At 46.4% G+C, this 18,517-nt stretch overlaps 1 protein-coding gene across 1 annotated transcript; it reads right to left on the reverse strand.

Annotated features, from left to right (window-relative positions):
• Positions 1–5,876: 5,876 nt before the first annotated feature.
• Positions 5,877–17,805, reverse strand: LOC119444847 (cuticle protein 16.5-like). The gene is made up of 2 exons (XM_037709188.1): positions 17,707–17,805; positions 5,877–6,722 (listed from the first exon to the last, which is right to left on the reverse strand). The coding sequence occupies exons 1-2, from the start codon at positions 17,803–17,805 to the stop codon at positions 5,877–5,879; spliced, it is 945 nt and encodes a 314-aa protein (XP_037565116.1).
• Between the last annotated feature and the right edge of the window lie 712 nt (positions 17,806–18,517).

Consider the following 18,517-nt stretch of genomic DNA (forward strand, 5'->3'; position numbering starts at 1 on the left):
GCACCACGTCGCTGTTGCCGAAAAATAAGTTGGGCGTGGCCCAAACGTGGTGGGCGCGCACACAAGTTACAGCCTCGCGTTGGGCGTGATCTATGGTTTTGATTGACAGGCGAACTCGTGCGAAACTCGTACATCGCGAAAGCCCCCTCGAGTTGAACTCGGGAACATGGCGGCGGCAGCAGCAGCCTGTGTCATCGCATGCACCGGTAGTAAGCATCAATATGACCGTCTGCACCTGTTCACCTACATGACCGACGTAAAGTTTCAGCGTCATTTTTGCCTTTCCAAAACGTCAGTGCGCTGACTGTGTGACGAGTATTTCAAGGCCCTCGTCTTCGCCTATGCTTTCCGAGCACAGACTGGTGTGACTAGGCTGCGGAGGAAAAGTTCGTGCGATCGCTTCGGCTCACTCCAGCTTCAAGCGCTGTTCGTCCACCGCGCCCCAGCCCCAGGCCAGGTCCGGCGGCGTCATTGGAGTACTGGGGCACCTGCGAGCCCCTGGGGTTCAACCCGGACCAACCAACCTGCGAAGGCGAAGTGGTCACATTATATAGGAAGACTCAGAATGGACGCCGGTCTGCCTTCCGGTGAAACAGGTGCCGAAAGCAGTTTTCGCGGTTACACGGTACCGCTGCATGGCACGGGCAGAGAGGTGAAGGACGTTACTTCGCCAACATGGACCGCATCGGCCGTCCGAACGACCACCTCTCCAGGCGACAAACTATTTGGCTCACGTACTACGTGAGCAAAATCATACATATGGCTGTTGAAGGAGATGACCGGCGACTTGTTTCCTCTATCGGAACACGTCATCGCCGACTGGAGGAACTACACCCGTGAGGTCGCGAGGGACGAGCGCGCGACCTCCACTCCGTGGCCCCGGGAAGATAGCGCAAATTGACGAGTGCCTTCTTCGCGGCGAGCAAAAGTACAATGGAGGCCACCTAATGACGGCCGACAACGTTCCGCCGAGCCGCCAAAATTACGACGGCGGTGTTAAAGATGGTGGCCCATGGGTCTCCGGTATGTTCTGCGCGACCAAAGGGGTGCTGCGACTTTTCAAGGTCGAAAGACGGCGACATTAGGCGCCATTATTGCAGCCAATGATCAACCGGGGACCATTAGTATTGACGAATTGGACGCATACAACTCTATCTCAAATTTAATGGATTCTAATGGGGCTATGGATCAATCTGCATTAGGAGACAGTCAGCTACAGCGTGAACTTTGTGGACCCCATCACGGGCGTTCACACGCAAAGAATAGAAAGTTATTGTAAAAAAAAAAAGTGAAGCGCCACCTCGTCAGTGGTGGGTACACGGCAACTGCACCGATGCTGGAGTCCCACCTGAGATGGATGTGGTGGCACTCAACGGCCACATGCACTGTAAATGCCCTTTCTTGCGTTTGTTAGAAGCCACGGATCGCTCGGGCTACCCAGTATAAAAATTATTTCTTTCCTGCGGTTGTTAAAAGCCATTGCTCGGCGCTATTCAGTATGAAGGTGCATCATAAAGTAAAAGAAAATAAAGCGTATTTTTCTGACCGTTCTATGAGTACTTTCCGGCATTCCTGAGTGCTTACACGGTAAGCGCGCGGCAAACCACTTCTGCGCTACCCGACGCTCACTTCGTCTCGCAGCCTTACTTTGGCGCGAGCAACGAGCGATCTGTTTAAAGCCTAGTGGGAAAACCATGCGCACACCAATCTGTGCTCGGAAATGCTAGCGCAAGCAGGTAGCGAGCCGCGCCAATCCAATCCAGAGGGAAAAAAAAAGAGGGCGAGCGTCCCCTCGTGGTATAACACGAAACGTATTCAACTACGAATTAGTCTAATACACATTCAGTGTACACCTTGTAATCTTTAAAATGCTTAAACCCACGTTAATGTGACTAACATTATTGTACTGAATGTATTTATTTCATAACTTGCTTGTACCTGTAATGCACTCAGTGGAACGACAAACAATTGAAAGAAGGCGCGACCATGCACCGATCGTATGATCACGTGAGCCCCAGTTTGTCGACCACCCATATGGCAACGCCCAAGGGATGATAGCCACCCAGAAGGAATCTAGATAAACCAATGAAACTGGAGGCCTGCCGTGTCATACCTTTAACTATTCACAATCATTCATTCCACGTACAATCGTTGACTGGAACGCACTGCCATCACACATAGCCACCGTCATTGATTCTGTTAAATTTCATGAACTAATAATGACGGAAGTTGTGAAGTGAAAATAAAACAATCGCTATTTTTATTGTATAACTTCCGACACATTGTTCTCTCTTTGTTTGTTGTTGCTTCTTTCATGTCTATCTTTGTGTTATTTGGAGCTAATATTATTTTGTGATATTTGTGTTCGCTCATGCGTTGTTCTTTCCACGTTTGACTAATCCCACTTCATAACATTTTTAACACGAAAGTGTTTTATGCCGGGGTCCACCAAGACTTCACTGACGTATTTCCGTCACGGAAATACGTCATACGGAAATGCGGAATGACGTTCTTACAATGTACACGAACATAATACAAAGAAAGAAACCAGAAGAAAAAGTTCCACAAACATGCAAAATTTGGAAATCGAACCCACGACCTCTCGGTCCGCGACTATAGATCGCCGAGCGTTTAACCCATTGCGCCACAAACGCATTTGCAGAGAGCTACACAGACGCGCCTTATATATCTAACACTCCTCCGTGTACCCGCGCTCTTGCTCGGGGCGGTGCCGCCGCCTACGAGCAGAAAAGAGAAGTACTGCATTATGACACTAACGCGCACCGACAGTGAACGCTTCGGTGGTCTCAGCACAACGACGCCTCGATGCCAGCATTCGAAGGGACGCTGGCATCAAGAAGCACTACCAACGCCACCTAGGTGGCGTTCACCGTACTCAGCACAGCGGAGCGTGGCTGGCCTCCGCAATTAGCTCTGAAAATGTTTCTGAAGTTGATCGCGGAGGCTGCAATTACGACGCGCTGTACGCGCTGATTTGACTCGGTGACGATTCAGTTACGTGCTTTGTCTTGCGCGTTGTATTAGTGTGTCAGTTACGTGCTTCGTCTTTCGCGTTGTGCTAGCGTGTGCAGCGTAGTGCAGCTTCTATATGCACGACGGTTGCTCATGGTCATCGACGTTGGTAGTCGTGATGGAGGAGACGTGCCACCAGGCGTCAGCGTGGGTGCATCAACGCCTAAGGGCGCTTTAGCCACAAAACACCAATAGACGTTATATATCAATGTGCAATAAACATTACACTACTTCTGTGAAGACACGTTTCACTTTCGTGGTCTATACCGATTCCTATATAAGAGGGATCAACCACATTTTTTTTTTGTTGTATTGAACACCCCCTATGTAATACCCTCCTGCGCGAGGGCCTTTAGGGGTATTTTGAAGAAATAAGTGAATGAATAAATAAATAAATAAATAAATAAATAAATAAATAAATAAATAAATAAATAAATGCTTCCCTCGCGTCAACGCTTTTTTGTGTGTTGGTCTACAGCATGTCTGGTCTGCTCTGAACGGCGATCTGAGCCCGCTCAGATCGTCATTCTCAATAATGTCGCATAAACTGCCCCAAAATCTTTTATAGTGTTGATGCGCGCTTTAATTGACAGCAAGAAAAACGCTCGACAAAGCACGTTATGCGCGTCGCAACCGGAACGTACACGACGCGAGGCCGACAAAATACCGCCTGCGCTTCTCGGCGCCAGATGAAACGATTAGAGAGATTCAGCTTGACGTTCGCTTTTCGTTACGCTCACACTGAATATCTGAATTTGGCGAAACATCAATGCCAGTTATTATTGCTTTACAAAATTGGAAAGAATGAATTTCATGGAAAGGTCGAAATTCTGGCACTCCTTTCACAGAGGCGTATAACAGTTATTAAGAAAATATCACTATAGCAAATTTAAATAGACAGCTCAATTAAATACAACCACTAAATGCCAGGAGTTCTGCAACTCATTTTTATACCATTTATTGCCGTGATTATATGATTCGTTGAACCTAAGGCAGTCGAATGTCGCCACTAGACACAATATCCCAGTAGTGTTTTCTGCTCCTCAGAAATTGTCAATGTTGTGCAGCCGTATTTCAAAAACAAATAAGAAACCAGATTGTGAAAAGAACCACGCGAAGATTGTAGATTGTAGCGTCGGTGTAGTATATTTCCGTTGTCATGTGGCAAAGTGTACGTAGGGCCGTCAGGCCGCTGTGTTAACGAGCGCCTTAGAGAACACGAGCGATCTATACCGACAGGCACAGGTTCCCATTTAGCTCAACATTGCAAAATATGCAAGTGCAAAGCTATGTTTCATGACACTACGATTTTGAAAAAGAGCCGTGATATCACCGCCCGAGAATTATCAGAAGCTTTTTTCATACAGTCACTGGGTTCGCAGTGCATTATAGTGTGCCTTCCTTAAGCTTGTACAGCGCTGAATATGGTTTTTTTTGGAATATGTGTCACGAGTGCACTCTGGCGATCAGATGTTGTGGTGGTTGCCGCGCATGGTGCTCACTGCGCATGTTCTTGTTTCTGCTCTATATAAAGGGGGGATGCAATAAAATTATGTCAGTTGAGAGTAGCGCCTTGTCCTGTCGTGTTTCACGTGTCCGTTGTTTTTTGCGCTAAACAAGTAACTAAGGCAGTAACCCCGGCAAAAAAATGAGTAAAGGTAAGTGAGGGTTTGGGATCAACCGGTAAAATATGAGGTCGAAAATAAACGTTCTCGTAGGACCTAGCATGGTCGAATCGAATATAATATCTGGGATAGGCACCCTTCCGTAAAGAGCGCGTATTACTCAGAAGAAAAAAGAAAAGCTTTCTCAAGTGGGGCCCTGTTAAAAATCCATGAAAAGTACTTCATATTAACTAGACAGTACAGGTGTGTCATTCGCAAAAAACTCGCCAATCGTCGTGGTTGTTCAAAATAAGAGCAGAAGCATTGTGCTTCTTCAAACAGAATACAATCAAATGGCTTTATAACGAAGCGTTAGGGGCCTCCGAAATCATTCCTTAACACAAGCAACTTATGTGCAAAGGTCGCGCTCACAGAGCTCACAATAAAACCGGGACACAATCATTGCTTCTTTATACGTGCAGGACATTTCGTAGTACAGGCATTCGTTACAAAGCGCTCGACTGTATATGGCAAATCCTTTTATGCGCGTATTACACAGAGTTTGTGTAAAGAGGTGGGGCTCTTTGAATTTTACCCGAGTTTGTATTTCACTTTCCAGGTTGCATTGATACATCGCTCCTATAAGATGAACAGTATAAGCAAAAGCTTGCACATAACATATGTTGGCGGAACTCGCTGCATAAGTACTGCATTGTTCTGTGTATACAAATAAATAATTCGTAACGTCTTAGCAGTCATGGCTATCTTTTGTTGCAAGCAGAAACATTAAAATACTGATTGAAACTGTTTTTATAACAACAACGCAATATCAGCGCTTCCTTCTTTTCATATCGTGAAAGAAGCTACATTTGATTTCTTTTTCTTGGAAGGCTTCTACTGTTTCCTCCAGCAGTGTAAAGTTATGCCTAAACACATGCATGAATAAAATACAATACAATTCATAGGTATGCATAAATATTTATTTCAACACATTGGTCCTTTGCATGCCAGAGGCGCCATGCTTCTAGATGTTTTATTGTCTGCAGACGAGAGATTCTGAAAATAACACAAAAAGCCACAACAAATATATTTCTGCAATAGAGAACGCATTAATCAGCAGCGTATGACTGCATAGTTTACATAGCACGCTTCCACGAGTAAAACCCCTAGGATGTACCGAATATCTCCATAATGAAACAGTGAAAACAACAGCGAAGCAACTAAATTATAAGAGTAAAGTTACTCACACTTCCTCTTGCGGAGCAGGGTGGTGTAGTCGAAGGGAGAGCCCAGACCGTAGCCATAGTTCAGACCATAGCCGAGGAGACCATGCCCGAAACCATAGTGGCCGGCACCGTAGCCCAGTGTGCCAACACCGTAACTGTAGGCTGGGGCGGCGTGGTAGGCAGCGATGGCTGGAGCAGCGTGGGCAACGGTGGCTACAGCTGGGGCGTGGTGGACAGTAGTGGTGGCAACAGCTGGGGCAGCAGCGTAGGTGGCGACGGCGGGAGCGGCAACAGCGGTGGCGACTGGGGCGTGAGCCACGGTGGCGATGCGAGTCACAGCAGGAGCAGCAGCGTAGGTAGCAACAGCTGGAGCAGCGTGAACAGTGGTGACGGCTGGAGCAGCGTGGACGGCAGTGGCAACAGGGGCAGCGGCGTAGGTGGTGGCAACCCTGGTTACAGCTGGAGCAGCGGCGACAACTGGGGCAGCAGCGTAGGAGGCAACAGCTGGAGCAGCATGGACAGCAGTGGCGACTGGCGCAGCGGCGTAGGTGGTGGCAACCCTGGTCACAGCTGGAGCAGCGGCGACAACTGGGGCGGCAGCGTAGGAGGCAACAGCTGGAGCAGCATGAAGAGTGGTGACGGCTGGAGCAGCATGGACAGCAGTGGCAACTGGGGCAGCGGCGTAGGTGGTGGCAACCCTGGTCACAGCTGGAGCAGCGTAGGATGCGATAGCTGGGGCAGCATGCACAGCGCTGATGGCTGGAGCGGCAAAACCATAGCTGGCCGCTGGGGCAAATTCGTAGCCGAGTCCAGTGCCAATGGCGCCAGTGGCGAGAGCCAGGATGATGCAGGCACGAATCTAGGATGTGATGTCAAGATAAAACAATTTCGTAGCATCAATACTTACGTGTATGTTACAGCGCGTTGTCATTTCCACGGTGTAGTTTCTTGTACGTTCTTGTTTTGTGCAGCCAGTTTTTGGAAAATTGAGAGCTATATTTTGCAGAATGATTTAAAGCGAAAGCTTTACTAAGGACGTCGAGCCGAGTTTAGCTGTCGTCACCAATTTGACCTTGACAACACATGACCTGAATCACCACGCGCCTGGCTAAGAGCAGCGCCGCACTCGCCTACAAAAAAAAAAAAAAAAAAAAAATTGTCAGCGCGAGCGTATGATTCGCCACGCCAAACTCCGCCGCCGTTGCCGGCTTGGCGCATGCGCTCTCCGCAGCTGGTTTGCCACCTGATCACGTGACTCGCCGCGCGCCTGGCTAAGTGGAGCGCCGCGGTCTACAAAAAAAAAAATAATAATAATAAATGCGAGCTTGGCCATGGATGAGAGCAAGGCCGGGCCTTCTTCTCTGAATGTTGCGCGGAAGCGGGAGGCTTTAAGCCGCCGCGGTGTCTAACCACCCCGCCGATATCGCCCGGCGAATTGCTTTACTGGAGAGGGTCCGGAATGCGAAGCGCGCGAAGCTAGCGTCGGAGACTGAGGAAGAGCGAGCCGTTCGGCTAGAAAACGCCGGAAGCGGGACCACAACCTTAGACAAAGCAGGCTTGGATGAAAAAAAAATTAAAAACAAGTGCTCGCTTTTCATATCCAGGGTTAGCTGAGCTAAGCCACAGCAATTATTTTTTCTTTTAAATATTATGTAAATAATTTTTATGTACTACGACGACAGTCATAGCGTTTACAATTGGTATATGCAGAAATATGTTGTGTTTCAGCATATTTTCTTTGTATATTACACGTTATAGAGAAATGATCCGTAATAATTCGCAGAACTACAGGTGACATTGGGCAGCATCAAGAGTGAATGCCAAGTGCCGTATTGCCACTGCATAGTACTATGGCTGCTATTTAGGGAACGAAGACATAAATGTATGACGTAGACATTAGGTGTACTTAATCTGCTAAATATGAAGAACAAAAAACAGCACGGTGTGATTATCTACAGAAATGCGATACAGTTTGGCTTTTCCTGATATATTAAGTGTGGTAACGGAATTAGCTGCTCATAAAACGTGAAATGAATAAATCGTTATGGTTCGCCTAAGCATAAAAGTTGCCAAACGCACACTTTGCGGAGCCCTGATCAAAGCTTACTCTTTAGTTGACCTTGTGTCTTACCATGGTTGCTGCTGCTGCGCTGACACTGTTCAGCCAACTGCTGTGTCGCTAGTCTTGCGAAGCCTCTTTTATACACCACTCAGTCTCCACGAGAACGAAACCCCAAACTTAGCTTATAATGAGTGAATGAGAGAGAAGGGAATAAAATACAGCAAATGAATACTTGCGACGACAGAGAGCCAAGAAAGTGGAAACGTGACGAGGGGGCTAAAGTGTGCACGCGACCATGCAAAACTATCAGCATTATCAACTCTGCTAAATTGTGCTTCAAGCATTTTGTGCTACATGTGTCGTGGAATGCAACAAGAAGTGCAGAAGTATAAAGACGCCATGCATAGCAAAGAGCGATCGCGATTTGCTGAGACGTCGTGGTCCCCTTCATTTGTGAGGGTCAGGGAGGCGATATCTCGCATAAATAAGGAGCAACTCCCAACTTACATATGCATTACAGCAATTTACAGTATTTTGAGCGCGCGTCAAACTTGACGCATGGTATTGAGACATGACATTTTTCTATATACATCGCAGCAAGAATCGAAATAGAGCAATTAGAGTCGTGTTTTAAGTGACCAATCCTGTGTGACCGGGTTTCGACTGCTGTAAAAGGCACGTGTCGAGGTGCAGCTTTTCGCGCAGTAAACATAAGTCATCCGCATGCATGACATGTTTCCGAAGGCCTGCTTCTGTAGGCCAGCATTCCGCAGATAGGTTTCATAGGTGTACACACCTGGCGACTAATGAATATTTTCTCGCTTTTTAAGTTTCACAGTAACAATATACCATGAGAGCCTTGTCCCACTTTTTTTTTTGCTAGACCAGTACTGGAAAGTCGCGTGTAATCTGTATCGAAAAGGAATCTTTGCTTGGGTATCTTGTGCGCGAACTGTTGAATTGGCCGGCCATAAATTGGTTTGTTTTGCTGATGCTGTATTTTTTATCACGTATTCGGACATGCAAAATGTTTTTATTTTTAAACACTTTGAGTTGAAATCCGGTCGTTACCCGGATTGTTTGTTATCCGGTCGCATACGAAGTGACGATTCACCTATTAGCCTATCTGCTCTGCTAATGTTTTGGGGGGTATACAAGTTTTATTTGTTGGTTTTCGGGAACTTCCATGGCTATTTCTGATTTTCGCTGAGCATGCCGTCATTCATCGAATTGGTTGATGTTCGCTGCCACTAATAAATAAAATTGCAATGCAACTTACCCTTGTGCAGGTAAAATGTGTGTCATAATGAGAGCAAGGCTTTCCTTTTTTTTCTACATAGCTTAAGAATTCATGTCATCTGTCATTGCAACCTAAGGTAAGACATTCGAGAAATGGTAGTAAGCGTGCATTATTGGCTGGCATGTTTTCCTGATATCATCAGCTGAATATAGCCTCGCAGATCAAGTTTACAAAATGCTTGTTAATGCATGAGCTCTGCTCACGATACAAACCCATGAGACCTTTCGTAATTCATATTTTTGAGGATCCTAATTTGCACGCCACGCTAATTATCCTAATTTTCACGCAGGTTTTTGGTAATCATGTCTAAAGACTTGCTGTGAGGTAGTGGGCAAGATTTGGTGCCTTGTTACAGCTGATCACTCTTTCATAATGGCATTCTATATGTGTGCAATGTTTAAAAATGGTTCAGGCCGCCAATTTTTTTATAAACCCTAGTCCCCCGCAAGTACTTGTGCTAGGAAACATGCTGTTTTCTCCTTCTCTTGATAAATATTTTTCCCCATGACCTTTCGTATGGCTGACATTGGATGCGCAATTTATTGCCAGATGTCTGGAAGAAATGTAGCTTTTACTGTTTTTTACAATTTCACCTCATACCATGCTGCAGGTGCTATAGGAATAAATTAAGTTATGCACAATCAGCAAGCAAATGCAGTAGAGGATGGCCACATTTTAAGTGAAACGGTTTATTCGCGCTTCACGGGGGGTCAGCCGAGACGATCGCTTTACTTTTGAATACATTGCTTTAAAATTATTATTGCTTCCATTCTCTGTGCACTTAATGGCTGAAGACACTGAGAGATCATCGATACCTTCAGTAAATACTGCAGTCGTTTTGCACGACAGTTCAATGTTACTACTAAGCAAAGTATTACTGAGGATCTTTACTGACCAGATAAATATTTTTGCATTGAGTAGATATCGTAATAATGAGCGCGATGAAGAAGCGTATAGTTGACTGTGCTAAACCGTTTTGTTTATCACTTATTGTCCGTCATACGAATGAAATTATTTTGTCACCAAGAAGTTTTTTTTTTAGTGCGTTGATGTAAAAGTAAATGTGAGACATGTGCTATTCCCTCCTTTTCTCATATAGGCCAATCTTGTATACTAATATACTATTATCATATATTATAGCGCAATACACGGTCTTGTTTTTAGTCGGACACTGCTTTGTAGAGTCTCTGGTTACATAAATGTGGAACATGTATGTACTTAGGCTCTAATACTTTAAACTGTGGCCAGCGGTAGCCAAGAAGTCATTGTTAACGTTGTCTGCGTAATCAACATCACTGTTCGCTCCAATGCTCCCGTTTGTAGTCTAACTTATGTCATGCTATAAATAAAAAATACACGAGATTCCCAAATTCATTGCAAAGAAACATTTAAAAAAATGGATTGAAAAAGAAAAAAAATATTCAGCTACTGTTCCACGGAAAAAAAAAAAAAGCTTTCGTCCGTAAGATTTTGCACTCTCTCTATGCGTGTAGATATCGCGACACGGGTTGGAAAGCTGGATTTAGGCGGCATTCATATCACCGACAGACAGAGGTCGGGCGATAAAATTGGATCTCAATCACGGTTTCCTTGGTCGAAAAGCGACCAATTTCGCGAACTTGCTCACTGAGTTATTCTTCCGCTCCGCTACTCGACTCCCAAAGCTGCTGAACCAGTCAGCGGCGCAAGTGCAGGACGTCGGAATACGCTGATGGTTATTTCAGGTATCCATATTTGTGCAATCAGACGTGAACAATGGGAAGATAATTCGGTGCGTTGATGGGAAGGACAAGTTCGCTGGCGCGAAAATAGCGCTGCCGTGAGTATAGCTTCTTGGTCGCGAATCGCGGATCTCTGTCATTCGCCGGTATGAATACCGCCTTGTTCATGTACACACGTACCCGGCTTCATTTATTGGTGCTTGAAGACAGATGTATTAGCTCTGCGTTGAAAAATTATCCCATCTACGGATTATATGCGGAAAGCTCACTCAAACTTCCAGTTAGAACTACTCGACATTGCATAGAAATGAAGAAATTACGTATATTTTCAGGGTATAGTCACTGAATACGACAGTTTCGCCAACAAAGAGAAGCTTGTTAGAACTCGTGAAATGTGGCTAAGTGTACCTAAAGGTATTTTATAAATGAGACTTGTTAATTAAATTGAAGAACATTGCGCTAAGATAAATGTAAGTCATATAGGCTTTACGGTTGTAGGGTTAGAGAAAAATGCATCTTTTTCGCCGTAGATGTATTTAGTGAGAGACGTGAAAGTGGTGTATTGTCCTGATAGTATAACCGGCACTACCATATGCGTACTTGCGGCCTTTTCTTCCTGAAGGCAGTACTGAAATAAATACATGTGCAATATTGTATTGCTTGATTGCGGAGACGTATAGGGGTTGAATTGTACCTCGAAAATTGTCGAAGACGATCTTGATAGTCTTCCTAAACAGGATTTATACCATATCTGTTTCAGGGACTCACGGACAACAATGAATTTTTTTGTTCATTCTCCACCTTTCTAAACATATTTTGTTCCGGTATCTGTGCACGTGGTGTAAAGCGGGATAACGTACAACCCAACAAAGACACAGTAATCGAATTAGAATGTGAAGCACCGCCAGTAGTACATAACGGAACTCAAAAACTTTAACACAAGTATAATGCTCATCGCCAAATTGCAAAAACGCAAAAAAGAGCAAGTTTAAAGTAAACACAAACTGAGCTAAGCTAGTCCAACGCATACCATGCATTAAATTTGCGCTACTCTTTAGCGCCAATGTGCGATGCAATCTGTTTGCTAGCTTCCTTTATCATTCTTTAGGACTGTGCTGGCGTACAACGTGAAGCGAAACGCAATTAAATGGTTCCTGAGCTATTGTGAACTATCGGCGCTCCGACATAGTCCCGCACGCACGTACGGGACTATTGCACGTCCAGCACAGGCACGCACGCGCGCACAGAGATAGACAGAGAGAGAGAGAGACTGCAATAATAAATAGATGAAGCATACCTCTAGTTGTTATGCACTGTCACGCGTACCTAAAATCATTACATTTCTTTAAGGCACAACGGCATGTAGCAGTCGCGACTGAGATGCCATGTATGCAACTGGTATTTCCGTAAGAATATAAGAATTTTCATCCGTACGACAACATGCATATGTCTCAATCGAAATGATGTCACGTTACTTATTGTACTTCAACCGGTCCATTAATCTTGACCAAAGGTTGCAAGTAATAAGGTGGTTATGTGAGACACTGTACTGTGGTGAAGGGTGGCGTGGTAATTGGGAACTAAATGGCGTTTGTCCCGTTGCCGAAGCTGGTTAGACGATTTCGTTGTAGGAAGCTCGTTTCACGATGTGTCTGGAGCTCAGACATTGACCTCTAGCGACAAGCTGCGGAACAACATAGCCGTTCATCACTTCTTCTATTTTGAACATGCAGACAAAAAAAAAGAACAAGCCGAATTTAGCACCCCAAAGTAAATTCTATAGTTCTTCAGCCAATTCTGTCGTGCATGTCTTACATAAAAGTACACAGTTAATAAGGCAAACACCAGTTAACGACGCAATTGTCTGAACACGTTTGTAGCGTAAAAAAGAATTAAGAAAAAGAACAACAAGAGTCAGTGCAGTTAGCTCTAGGCCGTCCCATTACAAACCAGGGCTTGTACGAGAAGAACCTTTCTACACCTCATTACAATGCCCGGTCAGCTTCACGACCACTGATCTCCCCGCTTCCCGCTTAGAGATGCTCCCGAGTGGAGAAAAACTTTGCGCAAGGCCGCTACCGCGATCGTTCGATGCGATTATTCGCATTTATTTCGCAATTTTGCAGGCCACACGCGAGGAAGGCGATGGCGAGTGGAATTCTAATGAAATCTGTCAACAAATCTTTCATATCTCTGTCTTCAGTGAATACATATGCCCTATTACCATTGCGCGCTTCGTGTAATGGAGCATAATTTATCTTAGAATTCTCTCCTCGTAAACTTTTGCCTTTAGGTTATTTCTAAGCTTTTGAGTAAGCGTTCGTGAACGCCACTCCCAGCCACAAGCGGCACAGCACGGTTGTTTCGCCGCGGGAAAGGCTAGATGGCAGTTGTAGGCGTAGCAAGGGGTCCAATTGAAGGCACTTGAATTCCAGAAAGCTGGTGACTTTTTGCACGCAAGCAGACGAATTTCCCTGGCAGTGTCCGTCCTCGCCAAAGGTATTGAACGCGTCTGGGTGTGTTCGTGGGTGGAACGGGCAGCCTTGTCAGCAATGTCGTTCCCGACGATGCCCCAGTGAGCAGGAATCCACTGGAAGACCATGCTGTGCCCTGTTTCCAGAGCATGATCGTGTACGTCCTTCATGTCGGACATCATCTGCTCGTAGGTTCTGTGATGTAAAGCAGACTTGATACTGTGAAGGGCTGCCTTAGAGTCGCAAAATATGACCCATCTCTATACCGCCTCTTCAGCCACGTAGGTCACAGCTGCATGAAGGGCTGCAAGTTCTGCCGAAGTAGATGTAGTCATATGTGACAATTTGAATTTAACAGCAACTTGCTTGGGTTACATGTCGAATGCGGCACTTGAGCTGGTACGTGAGGTCGAACCGTCGGTATATATATATATATATATATATATATATATATATATATATACAGTCAGGATATGTCTGGTGCAGTACTGGGAGCGTCACTTGCTTCAGAGCCGGCGATGGATGAGTGGCCTTCTTGGTGATTCCGGGAATAGTAAAATACACTTGAGGCTGTCGCAGGCACCACAGGGGAGAGGAAGGATTTGCCGCCGGTTTATAAGATGACGGTACACACTCTAGATAGGCGCTAATCACTTTTGAAAAGATCGATTGAGGTATCTCGGCTGGTAGGCAAACTAGGTGATGGTCGGTTATCTTTGGCAGATTAGGAATGTGCGCTCCGAGGGAGTCGACAGCTACGTGTGTCTGGATCGTATGGTCTCTCGCGATGGCTATAGTTGCTGTTGTTGAGGTGCACCAAGGCAGCCCTAAACGCGGGCCAGGCTTCAGTGGGCGGCAACCATGACGGCGTCTCATCTAGAGTGTGTAAACCGAACTTACATCCGACGGGGCTTAATGATACACGGCCACATGGTCTCTATTTTCATTAGAGCAAGGTGATATCCATGATAAACTTATTGCGAACTCTCTCTCTCTTTCTCCTTATATGTGTATATTTATATGAACGAGAAGATAGGGAACCGAGGTGCCCGATTTTTGTTAATCAGATCATAAGAAGCCAACGGAACGAAGACACGAGGGACAACATAGGGGACATTACTTGTACTTACGAATTGAATTATATATATATATTGTTACGGATGAGGCGTGTTTATTTACTGATGATGAATGAGGTTCGAGGAAAAACAGTCCAGCACCGGTTTTGTTCTGCGCTCCGCCCCAAAAGATCCGTCGTCCTCCTCTTCTTTCGTTCGCCTCAACCGAGGCGTTACATTGCCCGTTTCGCAGACGAAGCCCACCATGGGAGTTAGGGCTGAGTGATAGAGTGATATCGCTTGAGGCGCGTAACATGCGCAAGTTGAGTAGCGCTAGAGCGGCGTGCTGGTGACCTAACACGGGCGACCACATATGTTAAATTACTAATGCGGCCAATGACTGTGAAGGGACCGGTATACTGAGCCAGGAACTTTTGCCATAACCCACGTCTGCGCTGAGGGGTCCACAGCCACACCAAGTGACCTTTTGCAAATGAAATTGAGTCGTGGCGGTGGTCATACCGCTCCTTGGATCGGTCTTGTGATGCCAGTGTACGCAGATGAGCAATTTGTGTGGCTTCTTCAGCACGGCACAGAGATTCGGCAACTGAGTCCTCTGTATGGAGTGTAAAGGGGAAAATGGTATCAAGACAACTGCGCGGTGCCCGAGCGTAGAGCAGGTAGAAAGGTGTGAAGTCCGTAGTTTCGTGCTTCGCAGTATTGTAGGCATAGGTAATAAATAAATAAATAATAAAAGAAGTGATTCCAGTTCCTGTGATTAGACGATACATACATAGCTGGCATGTTGGTCAGGGTGCGGTTGGTACGTTCGACAAGGCCATTCGTCTGGGGATTATGTGGTGCTGAGTGGTGGAACTGCGAAGTGCAGAGTCTAAGCAATTCTTCCATGACGTCAGCGACGAATTGGCGACCACTGTCGCTGATGATTACGCAAGGCGGACCGTGACGAAGAATTAAGTAGCGTAACAAGAAGGCGGCGAAGCAAGTATCTGTGGAGGTAGATATCGTAGCAGTTTCCGCCTATCTAGTTAGGTGATCGACACAGACGATGACCCAGCGGCTGTTGTTCGAAGTTGTTGTTCGATCTAGCAATTCGATACCAACTTGCTCGAAAGGTGTAGTAGGCCGCGATACAGGATGAAGAAGGCCTTGCGGAGTGCTTGTAGGTCCCGTGTGACACTGGCACTTGTCGCAGCACTTGTCGCAGTTTGTCACTTGTATTACCGTAGGTTCTTACTAACCATGCACAGAATCTGCGACTCGTAGCAGTAACTGCTTTCGCAAACGGCCAAGCGTTTATGACCTTCTTCGTCGTTAACGGCAGCAATAGAATTTCCGAAGGCATAATCAAAGATGGCGAGTTTCATTCCTCCAGGAAGTATAACAGGCACTGGCGAACAGTTAAGTGCTCACAGAAACGTGGCTTGGTTTGTAATCGATACAATGCAGCGAGGAACTAAGACGTCTTTCTTAGCACACTGACCAGTGAGAGATTGAGCGATGGCATGAAAGGGAGATACGGCAGAGACGGAAGCGAACACGGAAACCGACCGCATGGACCATGGTGGCACTGTCAGTTCATCGGAAACAACCAGTTTGTCCTCCGTGGGTGGAAGCTCGTCACCGAGGGCAGTAACAACTTCATTGCTGATTGAAAGTTCACCGGTGTCACAGTCGACGAAAGCACCACACGCTTGGTGAAAGTCAAGCCCGAGAATAACTTCGTGCGTACACTGCTGCAGAACCAGGAACTCAGTTGGGAACACCTTTCCGGCCAACAAGATGTTAACGAAGAAAACTCCCAGAGGGTGAAGTATTTCCCCGCCGACACCACAAAATCTTGTCGATTCGTGCCAAGACAACATAACTTTGCGGCTAATGCTATCTTTGAAGGAACGACTCATAACAGAAATGGTTGCACCAGGGTCCACTAAAGCCGCTGCACATACTCCATCTATTAACACGTGTATTTTGTTCTTGAGCATCGTAACTGGCGGAATCATCTGAGGTAAATCATTTTGTGCGACCTCACTTCCATTGGTCGCGCCGGCTAGTTTCCCAGCGGTGGCGGTGGTGAAAGCCGCCATCGTGGTGAAGGCGAACGGTACAGTCGGGCGGGCAGAGGTGTCAAACTACGGTCAGAAGCGGAAGAACTATTGCGCCGATTCTCTTGTCGTGAGGTGCTCCTGGAAAAGATGGCCCAGGGATCGTTGTTGCGACCATTTCCGGCGGGACGAAACGTTGATGGCGGATCGTATCGTGATGTATCCCTGCGCCGACGACAGAACCGAGCTATGTGCCCGGTAGCACCACAACAATAACACACAGGAGGTTGGCGATATGCACTGTACTACTGAAAAGCATTGTCGCGACGCTGTGGGACAAATGCATCTTCCTGCGGCTCCTGGTGGGTAGCGGCCGGCTGACGAGGATAGCTGAAGCGGTGTCCGTACCTCGACTCTGCGTAGTGATTGCGCTGCGGCCTCGGTGGCGAGCGGGAACTGTAGTGGTAGACCTCGACACCAGTAGCTGCGATAAAAACATGATGAGAGGGAACCGGGATTGGCGCCGCATCACAAGGGGCCGAGTGCCCGTGTCGGGTGAGCTCTTCCCGTACAATATCGCGTATTGCAGACGCAAGATCAAAGGACGCGTAGTCATCAACACTTGTTACGGAAGTCACATTCAGCAACCGACTGAAATTAGGCGTTATAGGCCGCATCGTCCTGGTTTCGAATGTACGACAATGCCATATGACGTCAGCTACTGTACCAATGGTATCTTTGCCGATGAGGAAGTGATAGACATCCTCAGAAATTCCTTTTAAGAGGTGGCCGACCTTGTCCTCCTCTAACATGCGAGGGTTGAAGGTCTTGCATAGCTTTAATATAGCCTCAGTATACATCGTGCACGTCTCACCTGGTATTTGGGCTCTTTGTAGCAGCGTTTGTTCAGTCTCCTTCCTCTTCGCGACTGCGTCCCCAAAACACCCCGTTATTTCAGATACGAACGGATTCCAGGTCGTGAGGGTGTCTTCTTGGTTGTCATACTACACAAGTGCCGTGTCCGTTAAGGAAAACACGACGTTAGACAGCTGAGTTGCCGCATCCCAATGGTAAGAGACGCTCACCAGTTTGTAGTGTGTGAGCCACTCATCCACGTCCTCGCCAGATTTGCCTCCGAATGTGCGAGGCTCTATCAGGTGCTGACGCTGCCAGGGACCAGCCGTGGCCGAAGCGGGTACCGAAGGAGCCGCTGTAACCAGGGAAGGGGCTGCTTCTGCAGGAACTGGTACAGTCCGAGTTCCATCTTCACCGCGAGACATGTCGACCACCAGCGGCAACGGCGGCAGTCCAGCAAAGCGGTGGCTTCGGCGTAGATCAGGTGGTTGCAGAACGGTGTTGCGTGGTTGAGTACCCAGCACCTCCACCACAAAACAGTTACGGATGAGGCGTGTGTATGTACAGATGATAAATTAGACTTGCGGAAAAATAGTCGAGCTCCGGTTTTGTACTGCGCTCCGCACCAAAAGATCCGTCGTCCTCCTCTTCTTTCTTTCGCCTCAACCGAGGCGTTCCAATATATATATATATATATATATATATATATATACAACGCTACGTCTTGTTAAGCAAGTACCTGCAACGCCAATGCATTTCTCATCAACGTTCGGGAATTAAGATCTCCCAACTGATGTCATCCCGAGAATTCGTGCCAAGTGGATCCGCCTTGCGAGCTCCACGCCTAGCATTTGTAATATCCAATATGGGTCATCAGGTACTTAGTTAAAAACTTAATTAGTGAATTTTTTGTAATTAGTTGATTACGGATTTCAATTTCTTTTGCATGTCCGCCTCTTCGAGTAGACCAGCTCATGAACTAGAATTGTGCTATCTGCCACCAATCAACCTCTTTATATACCATTTATATTTATATACAATACCTACAGCGCCCTCTAGGGCATTATTGTAGGGGGGAACATCAGAAATAAATAACAAGAGACATATACTATAAGTTAGGC

Source organism: Dermacentor silvarum, chromosome 3 (genome assembly GCF_013339745.2).
Source record: "Dermacentor silvarum isolate Dsil-2018 chromosome 3, BIME_Dsil_1.4, whole genome shotgun sequence".
NCBI classification, from domain to species: domain Eukaryota; kingdom Metazoa; phylum Arthropoda; class Arachnida; order Ixodida; family Ixodidae; genus Dermacentor; species Dermacentor silvarum.